Genomic DNA, 27,766 nt, shown 5'->3' on the forward strand with positions numbered 1-27,766 from the left:
GGGACACCTTCCACTAGCCCAGGTTGCTCCAAGCCCTGTCCAACCTGGCCCAAACACTGAGCAGTGCCTTGAAGGCTGCTCTGCACAAAGGTTGGGTTCTAATTCTGCCTTTTTATCTGGGGCAGGAATTTATTTCGGTGTCTCTCTTCTCTCTCTCTTCCCCCTTCCCATTCTGCCAGCTGGCAGAGTTGTTTTCCCCTCAAGAGTGGATCTCTGTGGAGCTGTGAATCTCTTTGCTTTGCAGTTCAAGTTGAGCTTGAGTGTTACATTTATAGTACAAATCAAAACATTTATTTGTAAGAGAATTCAAATGTCTCCCCGTGTCTAAAGAACACAGCCTCGAATTCCTGACCTTTTTCAGGATGGAATTAGTTTTTCTCTAGACTTGCATATAGGGTGGCTAATTAGTTGCAATGAAACAAATGCTAAAATAGATATTTTAAGGAAATGTGCTGCAAAAAAGGTTGTTAGAGAAACACATTCGTGCTGCTGTTTGAGGTCTCCAAATTCTAAGTAGATGTTAAACTGGTACAAAAAATGTGAGAACTTAGATTTTTTTTTTTTTCCTATGGGGTTATTTTAGAACCAGCACTAGAAATAGAAAGAGGAGCATAAGATAGACTGTATGTAGGTGATTTGTGCAGTTAATGCCTTCAGACTGACTTAAGAACTTGAAATACAATGTTTTTATAAGATTTCAGAGTCCTTGTGCCTTGGTTTGGGGTGGAAGGGACCTTAAAGCTCATCTCATTCCACAACAGGTTAGAAAGTTTGGAGGTCAGCAGAACATACAGAGTCAACTTTTAAAGGGTTTTACTGGAGAGAAGTGTTTGAGCTGGAAACTCCTGAATTGCACCCAGGGGACAGGGGCTGGGTGGCTGCTCCTGAGAAAAAAAGAACCCAGGCACTGGAGAATCAAAAGCTGCCCATGCCAGCACAGTGTCAGGCAGGTGCAAAAAAATAACCTGTGCTAATGAAAGGCTTTTTGGAGGGAAGAAACCCTGACATTCTCCCTGATGCTGGAAAAGCTCCAGCCTGTGGCAGCACCTTTGAAGGCAGAGCAAAGGAGGGGTCTTGGAGGACAAAAAGGCAGCTGAGTGCTGGGTGGAAATACTGCCCTAGAAAGACAAAAAAAGCCTGTGAAAGGTTAGGGGAAGATGTGGTAGCTATTTTCAGATGTGGAAAGTTGTCTCCTGCTAGAAAGGGCAGAAGCAGCTCATGATACTGGAACGGAGCAGCTGGGACTGAACTGAAAGGGCAGCAGTTGGGTGGTGAGAAAAAGCTGATTCTGCTCCCTAGAAAGACTAAAAGATGGTTACTTGTTTTTATAACCTCTCTTAAAATGATCATTGAAGTGATGCTTAGTGCAGAGCAGAAGGATGGGCCAAATGAATTCTCTCTGTCCTGTTTTCACAGCTGTTATTCTGGTGGAGGGATTTATACACAGGTTTATGATGTTGTTTTCCCCATTCAACCAGAAGTAATAAAGTAATGAAGGGATAGCAGGTGGAATAGTTCTGAAATAACTGACTGGGTAGCAGGAGCTGGCTGGTGATTCAGCACTGTGGTGGAGGATTTCCTTCCTGGTCCTCTGCAGAGGAGGAAACCATCTTTTAGGGAGAAAAAAAGCCAGTCTGCCTCTATGAAACCCCTGCTCCTCCAGTGCCTGGGGAGGGTCAGTTATGAGTCTCACCTGGTGGATAATGGTCAAATATTGGTGTTGTCCTCTGAGTCCCTCTTAGAGGAATGCCACACCAGGGATAACTGGGCTTTTTTGTGATCCTCTTGGCAGATCCTACAGAGCCTGAATGGTGTGTAAATGAACAGCCAAGAACTGGGCAGTTCCTGGGCTTGAGTTCCCGTTTCAGTTACCCTGTTTTTTGTCAAGGTGAAGAACCCTTTTAATTCTAGGATTTGGTGGATGCACATCATCCTGCAGCCTTTTCCCCAGCCATGCTGTGTTTGTAGGTGATCCAGAAAGGGTTCCAACCCTGGAATGCATTGTAAGAAAATATTACCTGATGGGTAAGAAAACTGTAGGACGTGGGTGGTGCTGGCCAATAACAACAGTGTGAAATGAGGGAAGTCATGCTCTGTTAGTCCAGGCAGTGATTCCAGTTCCTTGAGCTGCGATGGACAATCTGGAAAAATGGCAGGGCTGAACCTTGGGGAAGCTCCATGTGCTTGTCCTCTGTTTTGTCTCCCCTCCTGACCAGCTGCTTTGGTCCTGGGAGAGACAGAATTCTGCTCTGCTGGGACCTTCCATGGGACCCCCTGGAGCCCAGGTTATTCCGAGGGCTGAAGCAGATGGGCGAGGATGGGGAGTCTGATCTCAGGTACAAATAACAGCCAAAATTCCAGAGTGTGTGCCCAGAAATGACAGATGTTGACTTCCAGATCCTGCTCAGTCTGCACAAGTCAAATCTCCATCGTTTGGCTTCTCAGGGAAGCGTCTCCACCTTGATTCGCTCCGGACGTGGCATCCTGGACATTCCCAATGGGAGTGGCCCGTGGTGCCAAACTTCTCCTTCGTTTTCTCAGCCCTGGAGCCCAGAGCTCTCCAGCACAGCCCTCAGGGCACTCTGCCAGCCCCAGCATTTGCTCTCCGACAGCCTCCGCGTCGCTCCCGGTGCCGCTCGAAGCTTTCCAGCCTTGCAGGAGCGAAAGGAAATTGATTCTTTCTATTTTCATCCCTGCCTTCGGTTCTGGAAAGTAGGACAGGGAAGCAGCTCACGATTCCTGGCACTGCAAAGCAGCGTCGAGGCAGCAGCGAGAGCTCAGAGCCTGTGAACAGATCACAGAGATGTTCTAACGTCGCTGCAGAGCTGGGATCGCATTTCCTAGATTAGCTTCGCCTCTCCCGAGCCGAGAGGGAGTTTTTAGAATTCTAACTTGAAATTTAGAACCTGCTGGAGCTGATGGAAATTGTGCTGAGAAATTGCTTGGGAGCTGTGGGGGCTGAACTGTGAGACAACCTTGGCATGCTGAAAAATAGCAAGAGGGTTTTTTTTTTTTTTTTTTCCTGCATCTTTCTTTTAATTCTCTAAGTTTGCCCCTGGGGTTTAAATATATTCAGAGCCCATCATCCGTCTCCAGCTGGAGTTCTGCTGTCTTTATAGGTGTATTTTAACCAGAGCCCTTCTGAAGTGGCTGGAGCCTTCCCCAGGGTTCTCTGCCTTAGAAAGTGAGCTCAGCAATGTGCCCTCTTTTCGAAACGCTCCCCTCAGGCAGCGGGAATATCGTGTGTGCGTCATCACTTGAGCTCGATGTGGCCCAGTGGAACAGGTCAGGAGGGGCTGTGCTTCTGGATTCTTCTGCAGTTGTTCTCGTGGGCCATTAAAAGAAGTGTTCCTTGACTGCAGGAGAAGTGGAGGTGAACAGGAGGGAAGGAAGGTGTTCATGGAAGCACCGTGGTCAGCCAGGGTAGGCAGGCAGGAGGGAGTCCTTAATCAGAGCAGCGATGCCTCAGTGACGTTTTTCTTCCAGGCTCGATTGATCCCAAGCCTTAGAAGCTCAAAGAGCCTCAGGATAAAGCTGCAGTTCCCCTGTGTGCTTTAGCAGCGTTTGTAGAGGTGCCAGGCATTGCTGGGAGGGAGCATTTAGGATTTGCTTTGTCACGGCGCTGATCAAACCCCAGGAAGTTTCTGCTGGAGACCCCTTGCTAAGCTCCTGATTCCAGGACAAGCCAGGGTTTATCTGATCTGGGGTTTCAATAACAACCTGGTTTTATTCAAGCTGAGGATCTAATTCACTTCTCCTCCTCCCTTGTCCCTTAATAAAAGCCCTTAAGAAAGCTGGTGGAGAATAATCTCTGCTCCTGGAAAGCACTTCCCCAGAAATGAACCTGCTGCTCTGTGGATCTGTGTGGGTAAAATGGCTGATGGCACTATTCTACCTCAACTGCTTTTCCTTTGTAGAACAGCAAACCCTGGGCAGCCCTGTTTTCCATGCCAGCTCACTCACAGTGGGTCTCTGGGTGGCACAAAGCTCTTTTATGTGTCCTTTAACTTGATCCCATCTGGGTGTGAAGGTCTGGAACACCCTGCTGTGAAGGCACCAGTAAATTGTTATTTAACATGTTTAATTTCTTCTCTCTTGTGAGCAGGGACAGCCCCCAGGGAACGGCTGGAGCTGTGTCAGGGCAGGCTCAGGGTGGATCTCAGGGAAAGGTTCTTCCCCCAGAGGGTGGTTGGCACTGAACAGGCTCCCCAGGGCAGTGGGCACAGCCCCAAGGCTGCCAGAGCTCCAGGAGGGTTTGGACAACGCTCTGAGGGACAGGGTGGGATTGTTGGGGTGTCTGTGCAGGGCCAGGAGCTGGACTGGATGGTCCTTGTGGGTCCCTCCAATTTAGGAGGTTCTATGATACAGTGTCCTGTAATTCTAATCTAAGGGAGCCCTCCTGGGTGACTGAAGTTTTAGAAGCTTAACTAGAAAGTATCTTATTTTTAGACTTCAGTATCACTGGAGAGAGTCCACAACTCACCTGCAGGGCACCTCGTTTGCTGGGAGAGCCTGGGGGTGCTGGGTGGAGGGACCAGGGAGCAGAAGCACGTTCAGGTTTGTAGGGCTGTACCTGCTGGTTGTGCAGGACTGACACTACCACGTCAGGTTTGTTCCTCGCTTCCTTCAGCCAAGGCTGCTCTCCTGGCCCAGGAACCTGCAGGAAGATGAGGCTGACAGGGATGGGACTGTCCTTCCTGGGGCCTGGCCCTTTGCTTCCGTGCACAGCAGCTTTGATTTAAAATCAAAAAGCTGAACCCTCCTGCAGGGTGATGAGGTGAGGAATGTATCTTTTAGGTTTTGATTTAGTTCTTTTGTGTGTTGTGTTGTTATATATGTTTCTTCTGTTGTAACTGAAAGGGATTTGTACTGCACAGTCCTTTACATCAGTTAGGATTTGTTGCTGTGAGTTTGGGATATTGGTGTCGATTTTGTGAAGTTTTTCTCTGATCTACAATTGTGGAATCCCAGAATGTGTTGAGTTGGAGGGAACTTTAAAGCTCATCTCCTTCCACCCCCTGCCATGGGCAGGGACACCTTCCACTAGCCCAGGGTGCTCCAACCTGGCCTTGGACACTTCCAGGGATCCAGGGGCAGCCACAGCTCCTCTGGGCAACCTGTGCCAGGGCCTGCCCACCCTCAGAGGGAAGGATTCTTTCCCAGTATCCCATCTAACCCTGTCCTCTGGCAGTTTGAAGCCATTGCCCTTGTCCTGTCCCTCCATCCCTTGTCCCAGGTCCCTCTCCATCTTTCTTATAGGCTCCCTTCAGGTACTAAATTTCTCCAAATCCAAAGTTATCTAAGATGGGAACAAGCTTTGTTTGGAACAGTTGTTATCCATCAGCAGATGGTCAATTTGTCAGGCAGTCCTTACTATTCACAGAACAAAGTAATTATCCATAGGAAAGTATTTTACAACTGAATTCTCATGAAAATCACTTTTCAAAAGGGCTCGTTATAAAACAACTCTTGAGTTTCACAGTGGAATAGGAACAAAGGCTTTAACCAGAACCCAGCCTTGGAAGATTAGCAGGGCTGGGTAATAGTTTGAAATATTGAAGTGGATGATAGGAAATACAGCACTGCAGAGTGGCTGGAACCTCTTGGTGTGGGAATTACAGTGGCTGTGGAAGCCCCAGACCCGAGGGGGATGGAGCAATCAGCTCTGTGCTGGCACCATCAGCGGGTGATGTGGAGCTGAAATCCTGCCTGGCCTTGTAGCTGAGTGAGTTTGTTTTGCAGCTGGAATTAATCCTCCCTAAAGTAACCCCACACAGTCCCTTGGGATGTGGTGTTTAGTCCTTCCCTGCCATGAGTGCAGAGGCTGCAGGTCTGTTCAGTAATTTAACATTAGTTAAGCAGAGGGGAAATTAATGGTTTCCCAGAGCCTGCTCTGTGGCAGCTGCAGGAACAGACTGTCACCTTCAATAGGAGGGAGCTGGGGGGGCTTTGGGGGGGTGAGAGAGCCTGAGTGGGTCTTACTGGGATGGAGCTGATTGAGAAGCAGCCAGGAAAACAACATGTTTCTGGGTAGATGAGGTGGAGAGTGGTAAGCCGGGTCAGAAAGGTGAAATCGTGATGAGGAAAGTGCTCTCCAACACCATTTGAGAAGCAGAAAAACGCTTTGTCCTGTTGTGCCCTGCACAAAAGTGTTCTGGGAGTTAATCTGGAAAGGGGAGCAGGTGGCAGGAGGAGGAGGAATGGTTTCTTGCCCTTGCAAAATGTGTGTCTCAACATCCTGCTCTGGGCCAGGGGGATGCATCTGCAGTTGCAGGGGTGTCCAGGAGAGCAGGAGGGGTTTGGGGGCTTTTGGGGCACAGAACTGCTGTGCTGGAGCCCCAAGAAGCTTTTGAGATGGAGATATTTTAGACCTGTAAGGTCAGGTTTCTTCCTTCTGGCCTGAAAATTCTTTTGCATAAGCTCAGGAGAGTGGGATTTTGTCTGCTTTGGGGGTATTTTTGACAGTTCACTCAGGCATCTTCCCAACCCAGGCTCCAGAGTCCTGACTCGCCCCAAGAGCCCCTACAGGGAATATTTAGGTGCTGGCAAAGCCCTGTGACCTTCCTGAGTCCCTTCCCAGCTTGAGCCCGGAGCAGTGGGTGGGAAGGTGAGTTCCTGGCCCCAAGGACAGGTGAACCTCAGTTTTAGGGCTCTGTGCACACCTGGCCTGACAGCAGAAGTGCCTGATTGATGGCTCCACTGCTCGTTATCGGTCGCAGTGATTAACTCTGATTAACTGATGCTCTCACTGCTGGGGCACCTCCTAATCACAAGGAAGGACTAATTCAACTTTCTCCCAAACTAAACCACTCTCAGCTCTATCCATAGCATGAGGGGTCCAAAACTTGCATTCACTTTGCAGGCAATTAATGATCCTTTCCTAATTTAGAAACCTCCCGGTGTTCTTCCCTAAGTCTGGGCTCCATCTCTCTGCCTTCTTGCAGTGCAGATTTCTCCTCAAACCTTAAATTTAAACCACCTGATCCTGTGCCAACAGGAGGTGTGTTTGCAGGGCTGGTGGTTGGTGCTAGAAGAGACTGTAAAATCCAGGATGTGCCGCAGGGATGAGCGCAGCAGACGCTTCCGACTGGGAAGGCTGTGCAGCCCTGGGTGACGGTGACACCGTGGAAATGGGATAATTATGCCACCAGAACTCCTGCCTTCCCCCTCTGCCCAAACCCTCACTGCCAATTCCCAGAGCTCCCATAGGATCATTGCACTGTTAAGGCTGGAAGAGCCCTCCAGGATCGAGTCCAACCACCAACCCAGCACCAGCACGTTCACCACTAACCCATGTCCTCAGGGGCCACATCCACATGATTTTTGAACACTTCCAGGGATGGTGGCTCCACCACTGCCCTGGGCAGCCTGTGCCAGTGCCTTCTTTCAGGGAAGAAATGTTTCCTAATATCCAACCTGAACCTCCCTTGGTGCACCTTGAAGCTGTTTGCTCTTGTCCTGCCCCTTTTTACCTGGGAGAAGAGACTGCCCCACCTTGATTATTCTGTGAAATGCAGCTGAACAGGCAGGGTGGGGAGAAGTGGCTGGGCTGAATCACAGCCCAGGTATCTGCACTGGCCTCATCCTGCTACCTGCCCTTCTCCTGCCTCTGTCTCCTCCAGGCACACTTGGAATAACTCTTCCCCTTCAATCCTTCTCTCCTAACCCACGGGCTGATCCCTGCCTGCTTCCTCCTCCTCCTCCTCCCTGGCCAAGCTAACCCAGCCCCCTCCACACAATCCCAGGTCCCTTGGCTTCCTTGTCGTCATCATCCAGCTGTGCTGCTCCTTCTCCTGCCCTTCTGCTGTGTGGAGGGGGGGAGAATAAAGGTGCTTGGGAGCCTGAAGTATGATTTTTCCCCGTGGGTTTGCAGCTCTCCCCAGCTGCCCTGGATTTGGCAGCCCTGCACGGGGAGGGCTGGGGGCCAGTCCTGGAAGGTGGGGTCTCTTGTCAATGAGGGGATGTGATTTACACTGACTTGTCCCTCAGGTGGATGGACAAGCCTCTTTGAAAGGAAAACACTGGTTTTTTGTGACAGGATGTCTGGTGTCTGTGGTATAAAACCCCATGGAAATTGCAGGCCAGTTCTTAGCTCCGATCCCAAACTGATGTTCCTGCGACGTTGCCATGACTGCGACAGTGACTCATCCCATTATGGTTTGCAGCTTTCTTGTTGTACAAAGTCACCAGGGAAATAATTTTCCCTATCTATACATCCCAAGGCTGTAAGGTTTGCTCCAGCAAACAAGACAAATAATATTTCCCGGTAATAGGAGCAGCCAACTGGAAAATGAGACCAATAGGTTCTATTCTTAGTTCCATCATTAACCTTGGACATATTTTGTAACTTAGCTGGAGCTCTCCTTAGCTGCCTGTAAAGCTGAAAAAGTTATAAATACAGGGGATGGTTTTAGTAAGTAATTAAAATTCTGACGCTGAAGTGTAAAATGTTCACAGCACCTCCCGAAACTGCTGAGGGAAGGTCCTGCTGTGCAGGTGAATGCACGTGAGCTGGGTGCAGGGAGTGTGTTTGGGGCAGGTCATGTCCCTTGGGCAGGACAATCAGTCTCATTTCATGAAGGATTCCCTCTTTCCCTCCCTGCTCCCCACAGCTGGGGCAGTTTTCCGTAGCTCCGTTTGGTGAATCCCAGAACCACAGATGTCACAGTGCTAACGAGTGCTGTGGTTGGGTGATTGTCAGCTGCTGTTACATTTTGGAGAGATGGAAGTGCTTCAGATCCTGTCTGAGAGTCCAGGATGAGGAAGAAGGAGGCTGAGAGCTCCTCTGCCATCAGGAGCCACCATCACTCCGACGTCACTCGGTGGTGGCAGCGCGTTGAGCTCTTGGTGCAGCTGGTGTGGACACTGTGTGTCTGCTGCTGGGGCAAGTCAGAGGGGCCTTAAAGAACTTTAAATTGGGTCACCGAAGGGATTGTTGATGTGGCACCTCCAGGAGCTTGCAGTTATGGGACAGAACGGGCACAGGTTGCCCAGAGAAGCTGTGGATGCCCCATCCTTGAACACATTCAAGGCCAGGTTGGACGGGGCTCTGAGCAACCTGATCCAGGTGGAGATGTCTCTGCTCATTGTGAAGGGGTTGGACAAGATGGGCTTTAAAGGTCCCTTCATCCTAAACATCCTCTGAAATTCCCAAAATAACCTTGTTTAGCTCTTACTCCGTGTTCACCCTCTGCTGTAAGGCTCCTGTTTGCTCTTCTTCCTTAGTGAAGAGACACTTAAAATATATTGGTGCTTCATCTCCAGAGTTTCACAGGTCAGGGCACTTTATTGCCTCAGATTCTATTTTTTAAAGCAGGTCATATAAATGATTCTGATGGACATGCTGACCCATCTCTCTGCAAGATGCCTCCTGAAGTGCCTGTTCCTGTGGGAACAGTGTGTCAGTCGGTGTCCAGGATCCCAGGTTCCATGTGCTTGTTTCTCTTGTTAAGAATTTGGGGAAATTTTGTTCTGATAGTTGTTTTGGGTTTTTTTTTATGTCCTCCTGAGTTATACTGACCTTGAATTATTTGTCTGGGGGAGAGTATCTAATAACTATTAATTCTTAATACATTTAAATAACTCCCTTCCTCATTTGGTGGAACATCTGTGTGGAACTTTCAGAATAAATGTTGCATTTCCAAGCCTGTCAGTTCTTGCTATTGCAATGATTACTCTTCTGCTACCCCACTTGTCAGGAATTATTGATTGTTCAGCTTGGAGAGAGGCTTGACAGTTGGGAGATACACTTGGCTATTGGAATATTGGTTTTTATTGATGTAAGTCCTGTTGGAAAAACAGCTGGGAAAACATCTGTCCCTTCGAAGGTACCAGGCAAACATAATTTGAGGAGGAAAACAATTTCTTAGGCAGTTTGTTCTGATTCTGCAGATGTTTAGGGAGTGTGTTTGTGGCTTTTTATCAAGATGTTTTAAATTGTTTACTGTGAACCATTCACTTGGGATCAGATGGAACCTGGTGGGGGGTCTGTTGGAGCACGGGCTTGAACCTTTTGGAATTTTTAGCTCCTGCAAAAGGTGTAGGGGCACAACAACCACTGAGCAGTGAGAGGGACTGAGAGGTGCAGGTGCCCTGCAGAGAGAAATGAGGAGAACCTGAAATGCAATTGGACATGTTCCCCCAAATAATCAGATTTTCTTCCTTTAAACGTTGCCTTTTGTGGGGTTGTTTTGTTTTCTTCTTTTTCCAAATTAAAGTAAAATAGGGTAAAAGAAATCAAGACAAATGATCAGTCCCTGGCTGTTCCAGCCAGGAAAGAAGTTTTGGCTCTGAACCCTTGTCTCTGGGAGGTTCAGCTCCAGAGAGCATCTTGAAGTTTGGAAGTCTGGGGGTGTTGGATGCTCTGTTCCAGTACATCCTGCCTGAATGTTTGTTTGGTTTTGTTTTCTCTCTCTCCCATCGCCAGGTTGTGACTCGACTTATTCACTTGCTGGGAGAGAAGATCCTTGGCAGTTTGCAGCAGGGAGGTAAGAGTCATTCCTGGACTACTTGGGCTTCCTTGGAGCCAGACTTACATTCCTAAATCTGGAAACAGCACATACTTGGAAAGAGAATTTGTCATTAAATTTTGGCCTGGAGAAGAGAAGGCTCCAGGGGGAACTCAGAGCCCCTTCCAGAGCCTAAATGGGCTCCAGGAGAGCTGGAGAGGGACTGGGGACAAGGGATGGAGGGACAGGACAAGGGGGAATGGCTTCTCACTGCCAGAGGGCAGGGTTAGGTGGGAAATTGGGGAGAAATCCTTCCCTGGGAGGGTGGGGAGGCCCTGGCACAGGGTGCCCAGAGAAGCTGTGGCTGCCCCATCCCTGGGAGTGTCCAAGGCCAGGTTGGAGCACCCTGGGCTGGTGGAAGGTGTCCCTGCCCATGGCAGGAGGTGGAACTGGGTGATCTTTAAGGTCCCTTCCAACCCAAACCATCCTGTGATCCATAATAGCTTTTGGCACCAGTGGATGGGGATTTTATTATGTGTACACATTTTTTTTTTGGCAGATTGTGGTTAACTAAGTGTGGGAAAGGAGTGATTTGCAGTTGAGATAGAAAAGTGCTGCTGCCTGTGTGCAGTGAAATTTCCTTGGAACTTCTTGCAATAGGAATGCAAAGGGAACATTGGAAATAGCAGCTTTAGTGGGCTGGAATCAGAGAGCTGTGCTCAGTGGCATCTGCAGAGAGACTGACTTAATATGCCTGTATTTGCATTATTTTAATGAATTGTCTGGGAGGAAAGGGTCTGCCATGGGTTGGTTCTGAAGCTTTGTGTTTGTGGCAGCACCAACTCCAAGTCTATTTACTGATTGAAGGGAGTAGGAGGAAATTTTCCCAATTTGCTTCAGCAGCTTTTAAAAGAAGAGACACATGTTGACTGCTGAGGGCGTTGTGGGGTTCTCTTTGCTGCTGGGGATTGTTTGGGTTTTCTTTGGCTGTGGGGGTTTAATGACTTTTGTTATTTTATTGCTTTTGTTGTTTGGTTTTGTTTTGGTTTGGTTTTTTTGTAATATTCCAAGGAGGCTGAAAGTGGAGTCACCGACTCTCCTGTTTCGGAGCAGTTTTGAGGAGGGAATCTCAAACTCTGCCCCTTCTTCACATGGTCAGCTCTCTGGGCACAATCAGCTGTGTGCAAATGCCTGCTGATAACTGTGCTTAAACCTCAGTGGCCTTGGGCAGAGTCTGCACTGTTTGGGAAATTGGGCAAAAATAGGGGAGGAAAATTATTGACAGTTCCAGGAGTTCAGAGATTCACCACTGAAGATCTGAGGAGGGAAGGGCTGATGGAGATGAAGGGGTTGAGCTGTGATGTGTAGCTTGTTTGAACCTACAAATATCTCCTTGAAGATCACCAAAAAGAGCTGGAAAAGCTGTTTGATGTTCTGTGCAGAGCTGTTTGAGAAGGCTTGAAATGAATAACTCCATTGCTGAATATACTTGAAAAAAAAAGTTTATCTGATTTTTTTTGTGTGTGTCCTGCAGTGCACTGTCGCTCTGGCAGAGAGCCTTTGAATGGCTTTTCACAGGGTATATCAAGTATTTCCATAGGCCCAGCTCAAGAATTCATCTTAATGGTACATCTTGGGCCTTTGGTGGGTGAAATGAGATAAGCAGGACGTGAAATCCCAGCTTGGATGTCAGAATTTATTGTGTACTTGGAGCTGAGTTGACAGGCATTACCAGCAGAGTGAGAGTGTCTGAGAAGGCTCAGTTAAGGAGGAAAGAAAGAGTGTGAGAATAAAACCAGTTTGTAGAACATCTCCATCATTTTTCTGCTCTGAGCTATCTGGGAAGATCTTGATCTTTGTAGCACTCATTGCACACTTCTGCCAAAAACTGCTTTACTCTGCCCAGATCTCTGTCCTTATTCATCCTACCAAGTTATACTGGAGATACTTCCCAGTTATTCTGCAGCTACTTCAGAGCTTCCATATTTCAGTTTAATGCTCCCAAGTCCATATGTATAAAGCTCTGTAAAAGAAATAAAACCAGGTGGAGATACACATCCTCTATAGGAACTTCAGTGGAAACAGGTATTTGTTTCCTTTCTCAAGAATACCATAAAAATAAATAAATGGTGATTTTTGGATTCTTTTAATTCTTTCAACAGATTTTGGGGTTTCTGTTAGTTAAACTAATTCTTCTTGTGGCCTAAATCAGAGCCTGTTGCAAAGATGTGGCTGTTCAAAGAGATTCAGTTGTGTTTTTTATCTTTATCCTCCCAGGTCAGGTAAATGCACATTGCATTTACCCTGTTCCTGGCATCCAGATATTCTTAACATTTGTGAGGAGGAGTTAGGCAGTGTTATGTCAGCAGCCAAACATGATGGAAATTGATCTTTCTCCTCTTACAATGAAATATGTGGGAACTCTCCTGGGGAGGATGTCCCGTTTCTCTGGGCTCGGGCAGTTCGGTGGCGCTTCCTTTCCTGCCCAAAGGTGACATTTTGTTCTTCACAGCCAGCCTTGTGGCTCTCTGGGCTGACTGATGGCAAGTGCTCTCTCCTTCCCAACAGGTCACCCTCTTGGATTACACAGCTCCAGCAGCAAGTGGGATGCTGGGAATCCTGCCAGCAACCTGTCCACGGTGGCGATCATGCCGGTGTCCGAGGAGGTGCCGCTGACGGCCTTCACCCTGGAGCTCAAACACGCCCTCAGTGCTGTGGGTGAGTGTTTGTGTTCCCATCCTGCTCCATCACACGGGAGGGAAATCCTGCTTGTCTTTTTAGAGAGGTACAGCCTGTCAGGAGCCACAGGTGGGTTCCTGCTGCTCTAGAGGGGTGGCAGTACATAAAATGATTAGAAGTTCTGGAGAGATCCCATTGCAGCTTCCCAGTGCCTTAAGGGGGATTATAAAAAGGAGGGAGGAGGACTTTTTATACAGGCAGATCGTGACAGGACTAGGGGGAATGGCTTCCCACTGCCAGAGGGCAGGTTTTGATGGGATATTGGGAAGGAATTCCTCGCTGTGAGGGTGGGGGGTTCCTGGCACAGGTTGCCCAGGGAAGCTGTGGCTGCTCCATCCCTGGAAGTGTCCAAGGCCAGGTTGGATGGAGCATCCTGAGTAGTAAGTGGTGTCTCTGCCTGTGGCAGGTGTGTTGGATTAGATGATCTGTAAGGTCCCTTCCAACCCAAAGCGTTCTGTGTTCAGGATCAGCCTGTTTCATGACTTCTTGCTTCTCTGTTCCCATCCCTAACGTGCATTCAATCTCAGTGGAAAACTTTGTGGTCTTAATGACTCAGAAATTCTCTCCAGCCTGTCTGGCCCCACTCCTTGGCTGTGCCCTCAGCACTCCCAAGGCTGCAGGGACTCCAGGACACACCTCCCAACCCAGGGCACTTCCCACAGTACACCTGAGAGTCTCATTCTCTCTCCAGCTCAGTGTGAGAGTCTTCCAGGCCCCCACAGCTGTAAAGGTTCCCCCAGCAAAGGGTTTCTTACCCAGTTTTCTCCTGTGGAGGTAACACAGTGAGTGGTAAGCATAAGACTTGATGGAAGAGGTTTGTGGAAGAGATCCAGATTGGCACTGGAAGTCCCAAGTTTAGTCTGAAATCATTCTCGTTTGCTGCCAGCTTGTTTGTCTGTCTCATGCTCACAAATCCATGTATTCAGCTCACAGTTGAGTCATTAATTGCTTTACCCATCGATGAAGCCGCTTGTGCAAGTTCCAGTTGCTCACAAAACCATGTATTTAATTCAGAATTCAGTTTGCACTTATTAATAACGGTTTGACATTGCCTGAACACCCTCTTCTCATCCTCATACACTGTCCCAGATCTCTTGAGTGAATCTCCCACAGTCCTTTAATGAATTGTTAGTTTGCTCTCTCGTGGCTTATGATTTTTAAAAGTACATGTGAGGTGATGCTTGAGATGCAACCGCTTGCACTTGTTGGTTATTTCCATTTTGGCCTTGGTGGTGTCTGGAGCTGGCACTTGTTATTCTGCTTAAAAACCTTCTGGGTGAGCAGGCCCAGGAGGAAGCTGCTGGTGTTTGAACTCTTTAACCTTCTGAAATCTGAATTTGTGTGCAACTTCTGGCAGAGGGTTCCTCTTCTTCTGACATGGCAGAAAAATGTTGTCTCCACTGGAGAGCCCAGCTCTCTGCCGGAGCTGTGTTGCTAACGGGGACTCCTTAGGGATCGTGGCCAGCTTGTTTTGATGTGTGACAGCACGAGGAGCCTGTAAATAAAACAAACAGAAACCTGAGTGGGTATTCAGAGTGAAAACACCCGCGTGGGCTGTGCCAGAGGGGGTTTGGTGGGGCTGCTGGGCCTTTCCTCCTTCACCCTCCTGTCCTTTCCTTCTCCCTGGCAGCTCTGGGGATGCTGGGCACCCTTGGCACCCGCAGTTCCTGGCAAAGCAGAGCAGACGGTGCAGTGGGAAGAGGGAAGTGTTGTGGGAAAACATAGCTGGGTGTGTGTGTCCCCACCCCACTGACAGCCCCGGCCCCATCGCCGCACCCATGGGTCAGAGGGGACAGCTCTGGGCAGTGTGCGGGGGCTCTGCAGCTGCTGCTCTCTGCTCTTATTCATATGCTTAGATTATTTTTTTTCTCTTTTCCCCCCTCTTTTCCCCCCTCTTTTCCCCCCTCTTTTCCTCCCCCTTTTCCTCCCCTTTTCCTCCCTTTTCCTCCCTTTCCTCCCCTTTTCCTCCCCTTTTCCCCCTCTTTTCCCCCTCTTTCCCCTTCCCGTTTCCTCCCTTTCTGCCCTTTTCCCCCTTTTCCCCCTTTTCCCCCTTTTCCCCCCTTTTTTCCCCCTTTTCCCCCTTTTTCCCCCTTTTTCCCCCTTTTTTTCCCCTTTTCCCCCCTTTTCCCCCTTTTTCCCCCTTTTTTCCCCCTTTTCCCCCCTTTTCCCCCTTTTCCCCTCTTTTCCCCTCTTTCCCCCTCTTTCCCCCTCTTTCCCCCTCTTTCCCCCTCTTTCCCCCTCTTTCCCCTCTTCCCCCTCTTTCCCCCTCTTTCCCCCTCTTTCCCTCTTTCCCCCTCTTTTCCCCCCTCTTTCCCCCCTCTTTTCCCCTCTTTTCCCCCTCTTTCCCCCCTCTTTCCCCCTCTTTCCCCCTCTCTTTTCCCCCTTCCCCCATTTCCTCCTTTCTTGCCCTTTTCCCCCCCTTTTTCCCCCTTTTTCCCCCTTTTTTCCCCCCTTTTTCCCCCTTTTCCCCCCTTTTCCGCCTTTTCCCCCCCTTTCCCCCCTTTTTCCCCCCTTTTCTCCCCTTTTTCCCCCCTTTCCCTTTTTCCCCCTTTTTCCCCCTTTTTCCCCCCCTTTTCCCCCCTTTCCCCCTTTTCCCCCCCTCTTTTCCCCTCTCTCTTTTCCCCTCTCTCTTTTCCCCTCTCTCTTTTCCTCTCTCTCTTTTCCTCTCCTTGTTTTCTCCTTGTTTTCTCTCCTTTTTTTTTTAAGATTTGCATTTTCTCCTGGGTGTAAATTGTTTGGGTGTTCCTTCTCAGCACCTGATGAAGGACTGTGTGCAGATGGTGCTTTGCTGTGAGGGATTTAGAATGTTTTCTCCTGATCTCTTGCATCAAAAAATGAACTGAAGAACGAAGTGAGATTTTGATTTGTTTTCAGGTTCTCTTGGTTTTCACCTGCACATTTGACATGGGGGGGAATTGTTACCCAGAGCAGCTGTGGCTGCCCCATCCCTGGAAGTGCCCAAGGCCAGGTTGGACAGGACTTGGAGCAAGCTGGGCTGGTGGAAGGTGTCCCTGCCCATGGCACGGGGTTGGGACTGGATGAGCTTTAAGGTCCCTTCCACCCCAAAGCGTCTGGGATTCCATGATTCCATGTGGTGTGGTGGAGCTTCGTGCTGCTGCCACCTGAGCACTTACCTGAGCTTCCAGCTGGGCTAATTAGCAGGTGGGGTTGGGTGTGAACTGTGATTAGACCTGCCCTGCATTTATGGAAGGGAGAGGTGTTACTTGATGTGCTTGAGAAGCTTAATTGAAAAATCTCGTCCTGAGGAGGTCTCACTGTACTGGATTTGAAGATAAGGGGGTTCACTATGTAGATTTGCTGCTATTTTGCATTTATTTATTTGGGTTTATTTTTTGGTTTTAACCAACTGGGGTTTTTTTAATTGTAAATTCTAATCAGATGTTGCTATTTAACACTTGACTTAACATTTGATCCATATTTACCATATAATTTCATTGCTCTGGGCTTCAAATATGTTCCAGAGCAGTGGAGGGCAGCCTTAGCATGTGGGGGGGAAAGCAGCTGGTTTTAGCTTTCTTTTGCAACTTAATATGTTATTTTAGAAAATTCCTTCCTCCTCCTGTTAATATGAACTTAGCTGAACATTGCAGTGGTGCCTTGAATTCTCCTGCTCCGAGCTGGAGACAAGAGGAAAGAAGGAATTAGGAGGATGGAGGCAGGAACACTGAGGTGGTGGCAGGAATCATCCTGAGCTTTCAGCTGCTGCAGCTCTGGGAAGGATCCTGCCCTTGGGATACAGGCTGGCCCTCATCCCTGGGAGCTGGTGGGAATGCAGGCTGGGTTGTGACTGAACAGTTAGGGGATGGTTTTCCTCTTCCTTTTCCTGGAACTGGCATGTGAAGGCTGTTGGCAGCACTTGGAGTTAGAGCTGGTTGCTGGTTAATCTATTTAACAAACAGGATTTTTGGATGGGATTTTCTTTTTTTTTGGTAATTTTTAGCCACTTCTGTCTTATTAAAGGGATATAAAAATACTGACAGATAGAAGATCTCAGTCTGATAGTGAATATTTACTATCTACAAGACCTGGAGAAAAATATTCAGAGTCTTCTCCAGCTCTTGTAGAAAACCAGTTTTGCCTGTAACAAGGCAGGACTAAGTGGGTTTGCTGCTTAATTCTATTGGGTGGGTTTAATTACATTTTTTTTTCGAATTTCTTTTTTTTTGGTTTTGTTTTAAAGTGGTTTGATTTGTAATGGGAACAGCTCAGGTGAGCAGCCTGCTCTCTCCAGCATGGGCTTTCTGTGCCCCAGGACACCCTGGCCAGGTGTGCTTGTGCTCTGCAAACAGGGAGCACCAAGGGGTGGGAACACCCCCAGCTTTTTCTCCAGCCCATCTGTGCTGGTCTCCCTGACATTTGGTGTTCCTGTGATTTATGATAATTCAGATATTGTCTCCAGGCAGTGTGACTGTGTTCCAGTTAAATGCCCAGTGTTCATGATGTCTGTTTTTATTAGGAATGTTTCTTCCTCTGAATCCTGGTGGAGCTGAGAGCATCTTTTGATAAGAAGTTTTTCTGCAGCATTCAGATTTTTCAGAAGTATTTGCCTAACTATTTTTTTTTGTTGTTCTTTTACTGAGACCAGCTCAAAGACACCACATGGCTGGGTGAATTCTGGTTCTATGTGGGAGCCCTCTGATCTCACAGAATTTCAAACTGAAGTACAGAGGGATTCAAATCCAACATATGTGTCTCTCTCCTTCCTTTCTGCCCTTTAAATTTAAAGCTTTCTTTTCAGTTCTAAAAATGTGTGGTGTAGAGGAGAGCTCCCTGAAATATCTTTATTAATAATTTATTTGAGTTTTTAATTTTAGTTCTGCCTGAATTTCCTTTCTTTACACACAGATTAGATTTAAATGTGAAATGTTCACTGTGGTTCCTGGACCCTGGCACAGTTTGGTATTTTTAGTGGGTTAGATCTTCTGCCATCCAACTCATTTATCAGTTCAGTCTCTTTGACACATAATTTTGTAGACTTTTATAGGCCAGAGGTAAATTTTCTTTTGATGGAGTCCAGGCAAATAAGTTTGCTCTGCTAAAAGGTTTCCACGATGCATTTTGTGCTGGCTGTGTCTTTTGGTGTATGTTTTCCAGGCAAGGTGCATTTCTGAGCCTCAAAATCATCCCTTGCCTTCTGGGCATCTGATTTTTCCAGGCAACTTCTGGATTGTGTTTTATTAGACTAAGAACTAGGACACCTGTGTTCCAACTCCTGCATATCTTATTATGTTATATTTATGTTATATCAACAATATATATCAATATATTATATTTATATTATTTATAAATATATTTATATTTATTTATATAATTTATATTGTATATATTTATGTTATTTATATATAAAATATATTTATATTATATATATCAATATATTATATCAACTATATATATAAATTAATGTTATATCATCAAAAAAAAAGACCAAAGTGAGTTCCTTTGCTCATCCTTGGAAAGAAAGGAAGGGTTTTATGTCTCTCACATGGTGCTTGTCCCTCACTGGGGCAGGAGTCTGGGAGCTTTGCCACAGCCCTTCCCTTCAATGCCCTTTGTTCTTGGAAGAGAAAATCAACCAGACCTCTGGCATTTCCCAGCTTTTCTTTCCCCTCGCTTCTCTTTCATGGAAATTGTAGTTCTGTACTGAAGAGCAGATGGCTCTGGAGCACGGATTTAGGTGCTCCAGGAGGTTTCCCCTTGAATTGTGACCCTCTGAGCTGCTGCCATGGAATTCTCTCATGGAATGAAGCACATAAAGGCTGGGGTTCACAAGCCCAGTGAGCTCCTCAGTGAAACAAAAATCCCCCCTGGCTATCGAAAGTCACCGCCCCGGGCTTGAGAATTCCATGAGCTGCAGATGGCTGGAGGCTGGGAGGATGGCTCTGAGTTTTCCTTGCTCTAATACTCCTCCTCCCCAGCAATCTGCTCTGGCTGCTGTCAGAGAGACACTCCTGGGCTCAGATAAATATTTCATGTTACCTCATTTCACCTCTCGTGCGCTCTCCTCTTGGAGCCTCACCCTGTGCCTGGTCCTGCTGAAGGAGCACATTCCCTGAGGGATGCAGGGCTGTGTCCCTGGTGCCAGCTGTGAGCTGCCCACGGGGCTGATGCCAGGTGTGGGTAAAGCATCACTGGGTGATGCAGCACAGATGCCTCTTTGAGGGGTGTGGACTTGAATCATCGTGGAATCCTGGAATGGTTCGGGTTGGAAGGGACCTTAAAGCTCATCCAGTGCCACCCCTGCCATGGGCAGGGACACCTTCCACCAGCCCAGGTTGCTCCCAGCCCCATCCAGCCTGGCCTTGGGCACTTCCAGGGATTAGAATGATATATCCTTTTTTTTTTTATTTTGTTGCTCTCAGCAGTTGAGTTTCAAGAACACTTTTGGTCGTTCTGTTTTCTGAGCTCGCATGTGTTGGTGTTCTTGAGTTAATGGAGGGTTATTTAATGATCAATTAATTGGGAGCCTGGGAGAAACTGGGAGTGTAGAGCAGATGGTTGGTATTTCTGAGACAAAACAGAGTTGGTTCTGTTGGAAGCATCACCATGTTCTGTGCTGGGCACAATAAAGGTCTGGGAATCTTTGTCCTGTGCCACCAGTGTGTGGAAGGATGGGATGGGATGGGGTGCTGGGCAGGCTCCTCCTGAGCTGGCACAGCCAGGATCTGTCTGGGCACCCTAGTTTGTGTCCTGTTCTGTGAACTGCTGCTTTCCCAAGTCAAAAGGGAGGGGAGTGAATGTGATTTCCAAGCACAGACCTCTCCAGGGCTCTTGTGGTGCTTGATGGGCACGGGTTGTCCCCAGCCAAGGTCCCGTGGCTGAAGTTGCCATCACCTTTGACTGGGACAAAGATTCACCCCAGCCCTACAAACTCTGCCTCTCACCTTGTGTGAGAGGTGTTCTGGCTGCAGGTCACGGGGGTTTAATGGTGTCCCCTGGGTTTAATGGTGTCCCCTTAGGGCCTGGACTCTGATGCATCACCAGTGTGGCACACTCCACATTCCAGTGCTGATGCTGCTGGATCTCAGTGCCTGGGGGCAGGCAGGGAACAGGCCAAGGCAGAGGTGGAGCACGGCTGGGCTGTTCCCTCCTTGGTGTTAGTCTCTCCTACTTGACATTTTTATTGTATTTCTCAGCTCATTTGGGCATTCCTGGCTGTTTGTCTTTGCCTGCTAAACTTCCACCAGCGTCAGAGAGCTTTGTAAGTCACATATCCTGGAAGAATATTTGCTCTACATACCATTTCTGTTTTGCTGAGGATCTGGCACATTAGTAAACACTGATGATAACTCTGCTCTTGGATGCTTTCAGAGCTGACCTGCCCTCTCTCCCTTGCTGGCTTTGTCACCTGCAGTGCCATCACTATTTCTTCTCTCTTCTCCCATTACGCCATTCAAAGCTGTGCTGGACCTGCTGTTTGTCAGGTGAATGGTAAATCAGCTCAGAGAATCTCCCAGTGTTAAAAATAAGGTGATAAACCCCCTCACCAGGCACTGGGGCTGTTCCCTGCAGTTGGACAGGTCAGGGAGCAGCAGAGGGAGGAGGGGAGGGCAAGTTAAACCAGGCCTGCTCTGGAAGTGCTGCTGAGCTCATTCCCTCCTTGCTTTCATAGGAACCAGCTTCCAGAACCTTTATTGAAGGATGAGAAAGTTAAATTCTATCCTTAAAGCATCCTAATTTTTGTGCTTTGTCACCAGCTATTACCTTTTATCTTTTGGTCTCTGCTTATGGGATATTTTTGTCCATTTTTGTTCGCTCTAAGTGTAACAAAGAGCAAACGTCATCCGGGTGTTCGAAAATGCAAGATGGAAAATCATATTTGTGAGGTTTTTCAAGTCTAACACTGAAATCTGTTAAAGCAGAGTGAAGCCTTTGCAGGAATAATCAAGCACTGGGGGTTGAGTTGGCCCTGAAGGTCAGGTTGGCCAGTTCCAATCTGCACTTGTGGGTTTTGCTTTCTGAACATGTTAGTGTGAAACTGTGACCTTTTCCCGTGTTGTTCGTCCACGGTTCCCTGGTTTTTACTGAACACATCATAACCTTGCCTTGAGAGCCCTCACATAATGAAGTGTTTTGCTATTTGGTACAGGAATTGCAGTTCTTTTCTTAATGAAACAATGAAGGATTGCACAATGAAAACATGAGTACAAAGCAGCTGCTCTGTCATGTTTTGTAAATGTGACTTTCTCTCTTAATAAGAGACAGGTAATGTTTTCTTTAGGTGTGCAGTTATTCCCTCAAGTTTTCTTTTCTTTGCTTTCTTCTGTATTCAGCTGCAGTCACTCTGCAGCCTCCACCACATATGGCACAAATTGCTGCTGCTGAAATAACAGAATTGCTAATAAGAAAGTTAAACTCAAGTGGATGGAAGAAGCTTTCTGTGCAACAAAGTTCAGCTCAGATCTGAAGCTGTTGCCAGATGTGTGTGTGCCTGTTTCTGTAGTGGAGTTCAGCTGTGTCCTACAGGTCTGGGAGTATTTTGGGTGAGGGTTCCTGGTGGTGTGTTGAGTTGAAAGAGACCTTAAAGATCATCTCATTTCACCCCTGCCATGGGCAGGGTACACCTTCCACCAGCCCAGGTTGCTCCAAGCCCCGTCCAACCTGGCCCTGGGCACTTCCAGGGGTGGGGCAGCCACAGCTTCTCTGGGCAGTTTTCTCCACACAGTTTGTCAGGAGCTCAATGACAAATGTTCACTGATGAAAATCCTTGTCCCTCCAGGTCCTGCCCTGCTGCTCACCAGTGACAACATCAAACAGAGACTGGGTTCTGCTGCGCTCGACAGGTACCTGCCCTCGTTGTTACTGGGGGAAAGTGCAGAAGGACTCTCTACTGGTCTCAAATACAGAGAGTTTGGGAATAAAACCCTGTGCTCTGACATGCATTGGGCTTTCTCATCCAAGTGTTGGAGACAATTAATGGCATGAAGCTGTGTCAGGGCAGGCTCAGGTTGGATCTCAGGGAAAGGTTCTTCCCCCAGAGGGTGGTTGGCACTGAACAGGCTCCCCAGGGCAGTGGGCACAGCCCCAAGGCTGCCAGAGCTCCAGGAGGGTTTGAACAATCGCTCTGAGGGACAGGGTGGGATTGTTGAGGTGTCTGTTCAGGGCCAGGAGCTGGACTGGATGATTCTTGTGGGTCCCTTCCAGTTCAGGGTATTCTGTGATTCTATGAACAATGTTTGAAAAGTATTTGGTTCAAACATGTGTGGGGTTTTTTTCCATAGTCACTTTATCACTTGTGAAATTGGAAAAGCTGAATTGCTCCAAGTGGTCACTGTGTGCTCATTCTTAGGGATGCCATGGAAGCTTTAGTGAAGTGAGGCATCACTGCATCCTCCTGCCTTGGTGTATGTGTGTAATTGTATAAATACTGCAGAAACAGAGCCAGCAGGAGCCTGGAGATGGGAGCAGATAAGATCCTTAGACTGGCTGAGCAAGAGGGCAGGTCTCTGCCCTTCAGATTTTCACAGAATCCCAGAATGTGCTGAGTTGGAAGGGACACACAAGGATCATCCAGTCCAACCCTCAGCCCTGCACAGGCCCATCCCCAAGGGTCACCCCTGTGCCCCAGAGGATCATCCAAACCCTCCTGGAGCTCTGCCAGGGTTGGTAAGACATGTAAGATTCCTCTCTTCTCTCAGGAGTGGTGACCTAACCCCATTTGTGTTGTCCTGCTCTGTCCCAGTCTCCATGAGTACAGGCTGACCAGCTGGCTGGGCCAGCAGGAGGACATCCACCGCATCGTGCTGTACCAGGCCGACAGCTCCCTGACCCCCTGGACCCAGCGCTGCATCCGCCAGGCCGACTGCATCCTCATCGTGGGGCTGGGAGACCAGGAGCCCACCGTGGGAGAGGTGGGCAACACCCCTCTCTGCACCCCTGGCAGCCCAGCTCAAAGAGTGCTGCCCCACACTCACCAGTTTGCCCGGGTTTTAATGCCCATCAGAGGGTAAATACTGGAATATTCCTGGGAAATGCGTGCTAGGAATGGGAAAAGACTTGCATGAGAAGCCCCTGAAAGGTCAAGTTTTATGGAGGAGTGTTTCCAGCAAAGTTCTTTTCCTCTGAAGAGTCATTTTGGCCAATGGTAAATCAAAAGTAAATTGATTTGAAGCTTTGAGTTTCTGCCCAGAATTTCTTTGCAGGGTCTCCATGCAGAGAGAGAGAAATTCTTTTCTGCCTGGATGAAATTCATGGTGTGCGCCTAGGAAAAAGTAGATCTAAATTGCAGTGTGTGAATAATTTAATCTATTTTATTACAGCTTTTAAGCTGTAATTTTTTTTCCTTTACTATCTATTTTTATTATTTTTATGTTTTATTACCCAAGTTTGACCAGGCACATAAATTCGGCGAGAAATTTGAAAATCCCAAGTGGGGTTTTTTTTTAGGGTTGCGAAGTGCTGAGTCTGACTCCACAGAGCCTGGACAGGCCCCACGTGAAGCCTTCATGTGCATCCCTCCGTGCTGGTTCTTTGTGCCTGGGTGTGGGAGGCAGGAAGCACAGGCACAGCAGCTGCCAGCAGTTGCCTAAAACAACAAAAAAGTCAAAATCAGACATACAAGGAGGAAAAAAGTGGGGAAGGGAAAGAAGAAAACACGCTGAACGTTTGTAGGCTTGGGTAGGGCTTGGGAAGCATCTCACGGTGCACGAGGAGTGTGTGTCTGCACGTGCATTTCATGGCCTGCTTTGGGTCCAAAGCATTTAGGCTTGAATCTTTGAGTGCCAGAAGTCTAAAATCAGACAAATCAGTTGTCTGAATCCATCATGTTTGGGGGTTCTTAGTGTGCAGAGCTGTCTGTGGGTTCAGGTGGGAATGGGGATGGGGGGGGGTGTGTCTCATACCTGTTACCCTGATACTGAAGCAGTCAGTTCCTGACCCCCCACTCCTCTGTGTCCATAACCTGCTGTAGTTGGAGAGGATGCTGGAGAACACTGCAGTGAGAGCCCAGAAGCAGCTCATCCTGCTCCATAAGGAGGATGGGCCCCTCCCTTCCCGAACTGTGGAATGGCTCAACATGCGGAGCTGGTGCTCTGCTCACCTCCACCTCCACTGCCCACGCAGAGTCTTCTCCAAAAGGAGTCTGCCCAAGCTGGTAAGAGATTCCTGATTTGGTGGCTGGTCCCTTGCTGTCCCTCACTTCACCTGCAGTCCATGTATGGAAAGGGATCTGGGATGATGATGCTCCAGGATGTCCTGATGTGCAATGAGCTCTTACACAGACAGTGTTCTCTTTAGGTCTGTTTGGCCTCAGTTTAACGTAGCAAACAGGGGTAAGGGGCCCATGGTTTCTTTATGGATGCATAGTTGGCTTTTTGATATCCTGAAAGCAGTAAATGCTATCTCAGAGTCACATTGAAAGGTCTGTATGTGCCACAGAGTCCTTTCTGTTGGAAGGATCCCTGTGCTTGCCAGAGCCATGCCAAAAGTAAGGCAGAGGTAGCCTGGGGTGCTTCCCAGCAGCTTCAAATCTTTGTCAAGAAAGAAACAGCTACAAAGGAAATAACTCCCAGCAGCTGTGGAAGACCAAGAGGTGTATCTGATCACGAGAACTGTTTGGGTAGTTCATTGACCCTCTGTTCCCTTGAAGAACAGATACCCACTTGGAACAGAATCACATACAGGCTCAGGCTGGAAGGGACCACACTGGCTCATCCAGTGCCACCTCCCTGCTCAAGCAGGGTCCCCTGCAGCAGTCACCCAGGATAGTGCCCAGATGGTTCTGGAATATCCCCAGTGAGGATCCACCCCCTCTCTGGTCTCTGTTCAGTCACTGCACAGTGAAGAAGTTCTTCCTCATGTCCAGGTGGAACTTCCTGGGCATCAGCTCTTCCTGTTCCTCTTGTGCCATTGCTGGGCCCCCCCAGCAGAGCCTGCTCCATCCTCTGCCCCCTCCCTGCAGGCACTGATGGACAGGGATGGGGTCCCTCCTCAGTCTTCTCTTCCCGAGGCTGAACAGCCCCAGCTCCCCCAGCTTTCCCTCACAGGAGAGGTGCTCCAGTTCCCTCATCTGCAGCACCTTTTACCAGGATGTTGTTGGCTGAGTCTCCTCTGCCTCTCCTCTGCAGATAGAGATGTACGAGCGGGTGTTCCAGAAGCCACCGGACCGTCACTCCGACTTCTCCCGCCTGGCCCGCGTCCTGACCGGGAACGCCATCGCGCTGGTGCTTGGGGGTGGAGGGGCCAGGTAGGTGACTCATCTTGGGCTGGGTGGGGCTTGGAGCAACTTGGTCTAGTGCAAGGTGTCCCTGCCCATGGGAGGGGGGTGGAACTGGGTGGCCTTTAAGGTCCCTTCCAACCCAGAGCAGTCGGTGCTGGTGCGTTGCTGCCAGACCCGAGAGCTGCACTGGCACTGGGCTGTGACACATCCCTCAGGGTAACGGGCATCCTGCTCTGCAAACAACGTTTGAGGGTGAAACTTAATGTGCTGGGGGTTTGTGCTCGGTTTCTGCAGAAGGAACAGGAGTGTTTGTGACCTCCTGAGACCCCTCATAAGTTGGGTTTAATACCAGGAGGTGACCAGGGCACTGAACATGATGCTTCTTTCTGTTGGCCTACAATGTGGATTTTTTCCTCTATGGATTCTTATATTAGAAAATGGCTCACAATGTTTCAAAGGTCCCCAAAGCTCTTCGAAGTTGGAGCAGTAAGAGGAATTATTTCCTCTAATGGAGAATGTTCTCGTCTGTATAATCCCCCAAGCCCTCAGGTACCCACACTTGGACAGCCTTACCTTGCAGAAAGAGTGTGTTTTTGCAGGCACAAGGACAAGGTGTGTGCTGAACACTCCATTAGAATTCCACCTGAATCCCCAGTGAGCTTTAGAAATAAATTATTGCTGGCATTTTCCTTTGGAATCTCTTTTTACTTTGAGGGTTTTATGTCGAGACAGAATTGAGCCGCCCTTTGTCTTCGTTGTCTCCATCACTGCGTGCTTGAAGCCCTGCTTTAAAAGAGTGCTTTGAAATGCAGCTCTCAAAAATAAAATCCAGAACTTGCACACAGTCTGTCTGTTTAAGTCCACGGAAATATCACGTTTCTGTCTTGGGGCCAGCACGTGCTTTGGGGGAACGTGGAGTTTGGAGCTCCTTTGTGGCAGCTTGTCCTGATTAGTCACTTGGTGCTGAGGCAGCCACTGTTTGGCTGGTTCCTTGAGTGCCTGCACAGGTGCCTTCTTCCTGCTCCCTTTCAGTGCCTCACCTGAGCTGATTTCAGGATTTCGTTTCCGAGGCAGGCTCTGCCCTGTGGAGACACAAAGGAGCCTCTGTTTAATCTGAGCTTCTCAGGAGGCTTCTCATCAACTGATAGAAAGCACTTATGGCTTATTCTTTGTTACCAGCTGATATCTCTGCCTCTCCCCGAGCCTGTGTCATGCTGAATACCTGCACTCCTGTACTGCTGGCAGCACATCCGTGCTCGTTCCCTTCCTTCCTTCCTTCTGTAAACACAGCTGTAATTTTTGCCAAACCATTTACTTCTTTTGTTCTGCTACTTGATTTACAAGCTCCCACCTGCGGGTGTGCAGGATCCCAGGTAAGGAAGAGCAGGATCACTGAGCCTGTGTTGGTCCTGTGTTGTCCCTCTCTGCAAAGCTGCTGCTGTGTTGGCATTGGGGGCTCTGGTTGCCCATCACCCCTTCAGCAACGTGACATGTGCCATCGATCTGCTCATTTCTGCAGCTGTGCAACGTGAGGGGCTTGGAGAGGATGAAATGGCAGAGTGGATAAATAAGATGTTTCTTCTTTGAAGCTCTGTGGCCTGAAGTGCTTGTTCAGGGGGTTCAGGCTGGCACATGGGTGGTGTGAGCGTTGTGTTTTCCATGCAAAGGCACAGAATGCTGTTTTTGTCGTTGAATCATCATCTAAATTGTGGTTAGATAAAAGATCTGAGTTTCTTAAAAGATTGTTTCCAAAGTGAGAATAGTGGGGAAAGGACAAAATTACTCTGAACTCTGTAAAATCTGCCTTTGGAAGGGCAAAGTGAGTTCTTAGAGTCCCCATTTCTATCAACAAGAGAACTTCAAGAGATTAGGCAACAGGTACTTAAAATCATCCTGTGATTAAAGCCTGTTCCAACTAAAAGCATCTTCATGGGTTGCTGCACAGACTGTTCATAGTCAGTGTGGCCTTTGGATAATTATTACATGGAGTAACCTCCCACCTTGTTCTCAGAGCATGAGTCATGCTGGCCACACCACCAGAGAGAGGCAGTACTGACAGGGGCTGGCTGGTGGGGATTTGTTCAAGGAATTGTGTTCTGGGACTCCAGTGATCTCAATTATTTCGTTGTTATTTTGGGAATGTTTGTCTGGCTTCCCAGTGACAGTTGGGCTGGGGGGTTTTACCAACAGCAGCTTCCCAGTAATTATCGTTGTGGTTTGTCATGACAAAAGGCTCAGAGGAACTAAAGGTTTCCTTTCTCTTGTGAGGATAAAAATAAAACAACTTGAAGTGATACAGTTCAAAAATTACAGTGTTTTGCTTTTGTTAAGCACTAACTTAATTTCAGTTAGAAGCATCGTGGAGTTTGAGGGAAGGAAAGGGGATTTGTGTTTAGAAAAATAA

The 27,766-nt window shown here is 48.2% G+C and overlaps 1 protein-coding gene across 1 annotated transcript in view; it reads left to right on the plus strand.

Annotated features, from left to right (window-relative positions):
* Positions 1-27,766, plus strand: part of PNPLA7 (patatin like phospholipase domain containing 7) — a 127,538-nt gene that overhangs the window by 53,039 nt on the left and 46,733 nt on the right. The window contains exons 21-26 of the mRNA XM_050319757.1: positions 10,427-10,487; positions 13,017-13,166; positions 21,925-21,988; positions 22,888-23,056; positions 24,115-24,297; positions 25,271-25,389. Of these exons, the coding sequence (XP_050175714.1) occupies positions 10,427-10,487; positions 13,017-13,166; positions 21,925-21,988; positions 22,888-23,056; positions 24,115-24,297; positions 25,271-25,389 (746 nt within the window). The remainder of the gene's footprint in view (positions 1-10,426; positions 10,488-13,016; positions 13,167-21,924; positions 21,989-22,887; positions 23,057-24,114; positions 24,298-25,270; positions 25,390-27,766) is intronic.

The sequence above is a fragment of the Myiozetetes cayanensis genome, unplaced genomic scaffold, assembly GCF_022539395.1.
Source record: "Myiozetetes cayanensis isolate MyiCay16 unplaced genomic scaffold, myiCay2020 scf23, whole genome shotgun sequence".
In the NCBI taxonomy this organism is placed as follows: domain Eukaryota; kingdom Metazoa; phylum Chordata; class Aves; order Passeriformes; family Tyrannidae; genus Myiozetetes; species Myiozetetes cayanensis.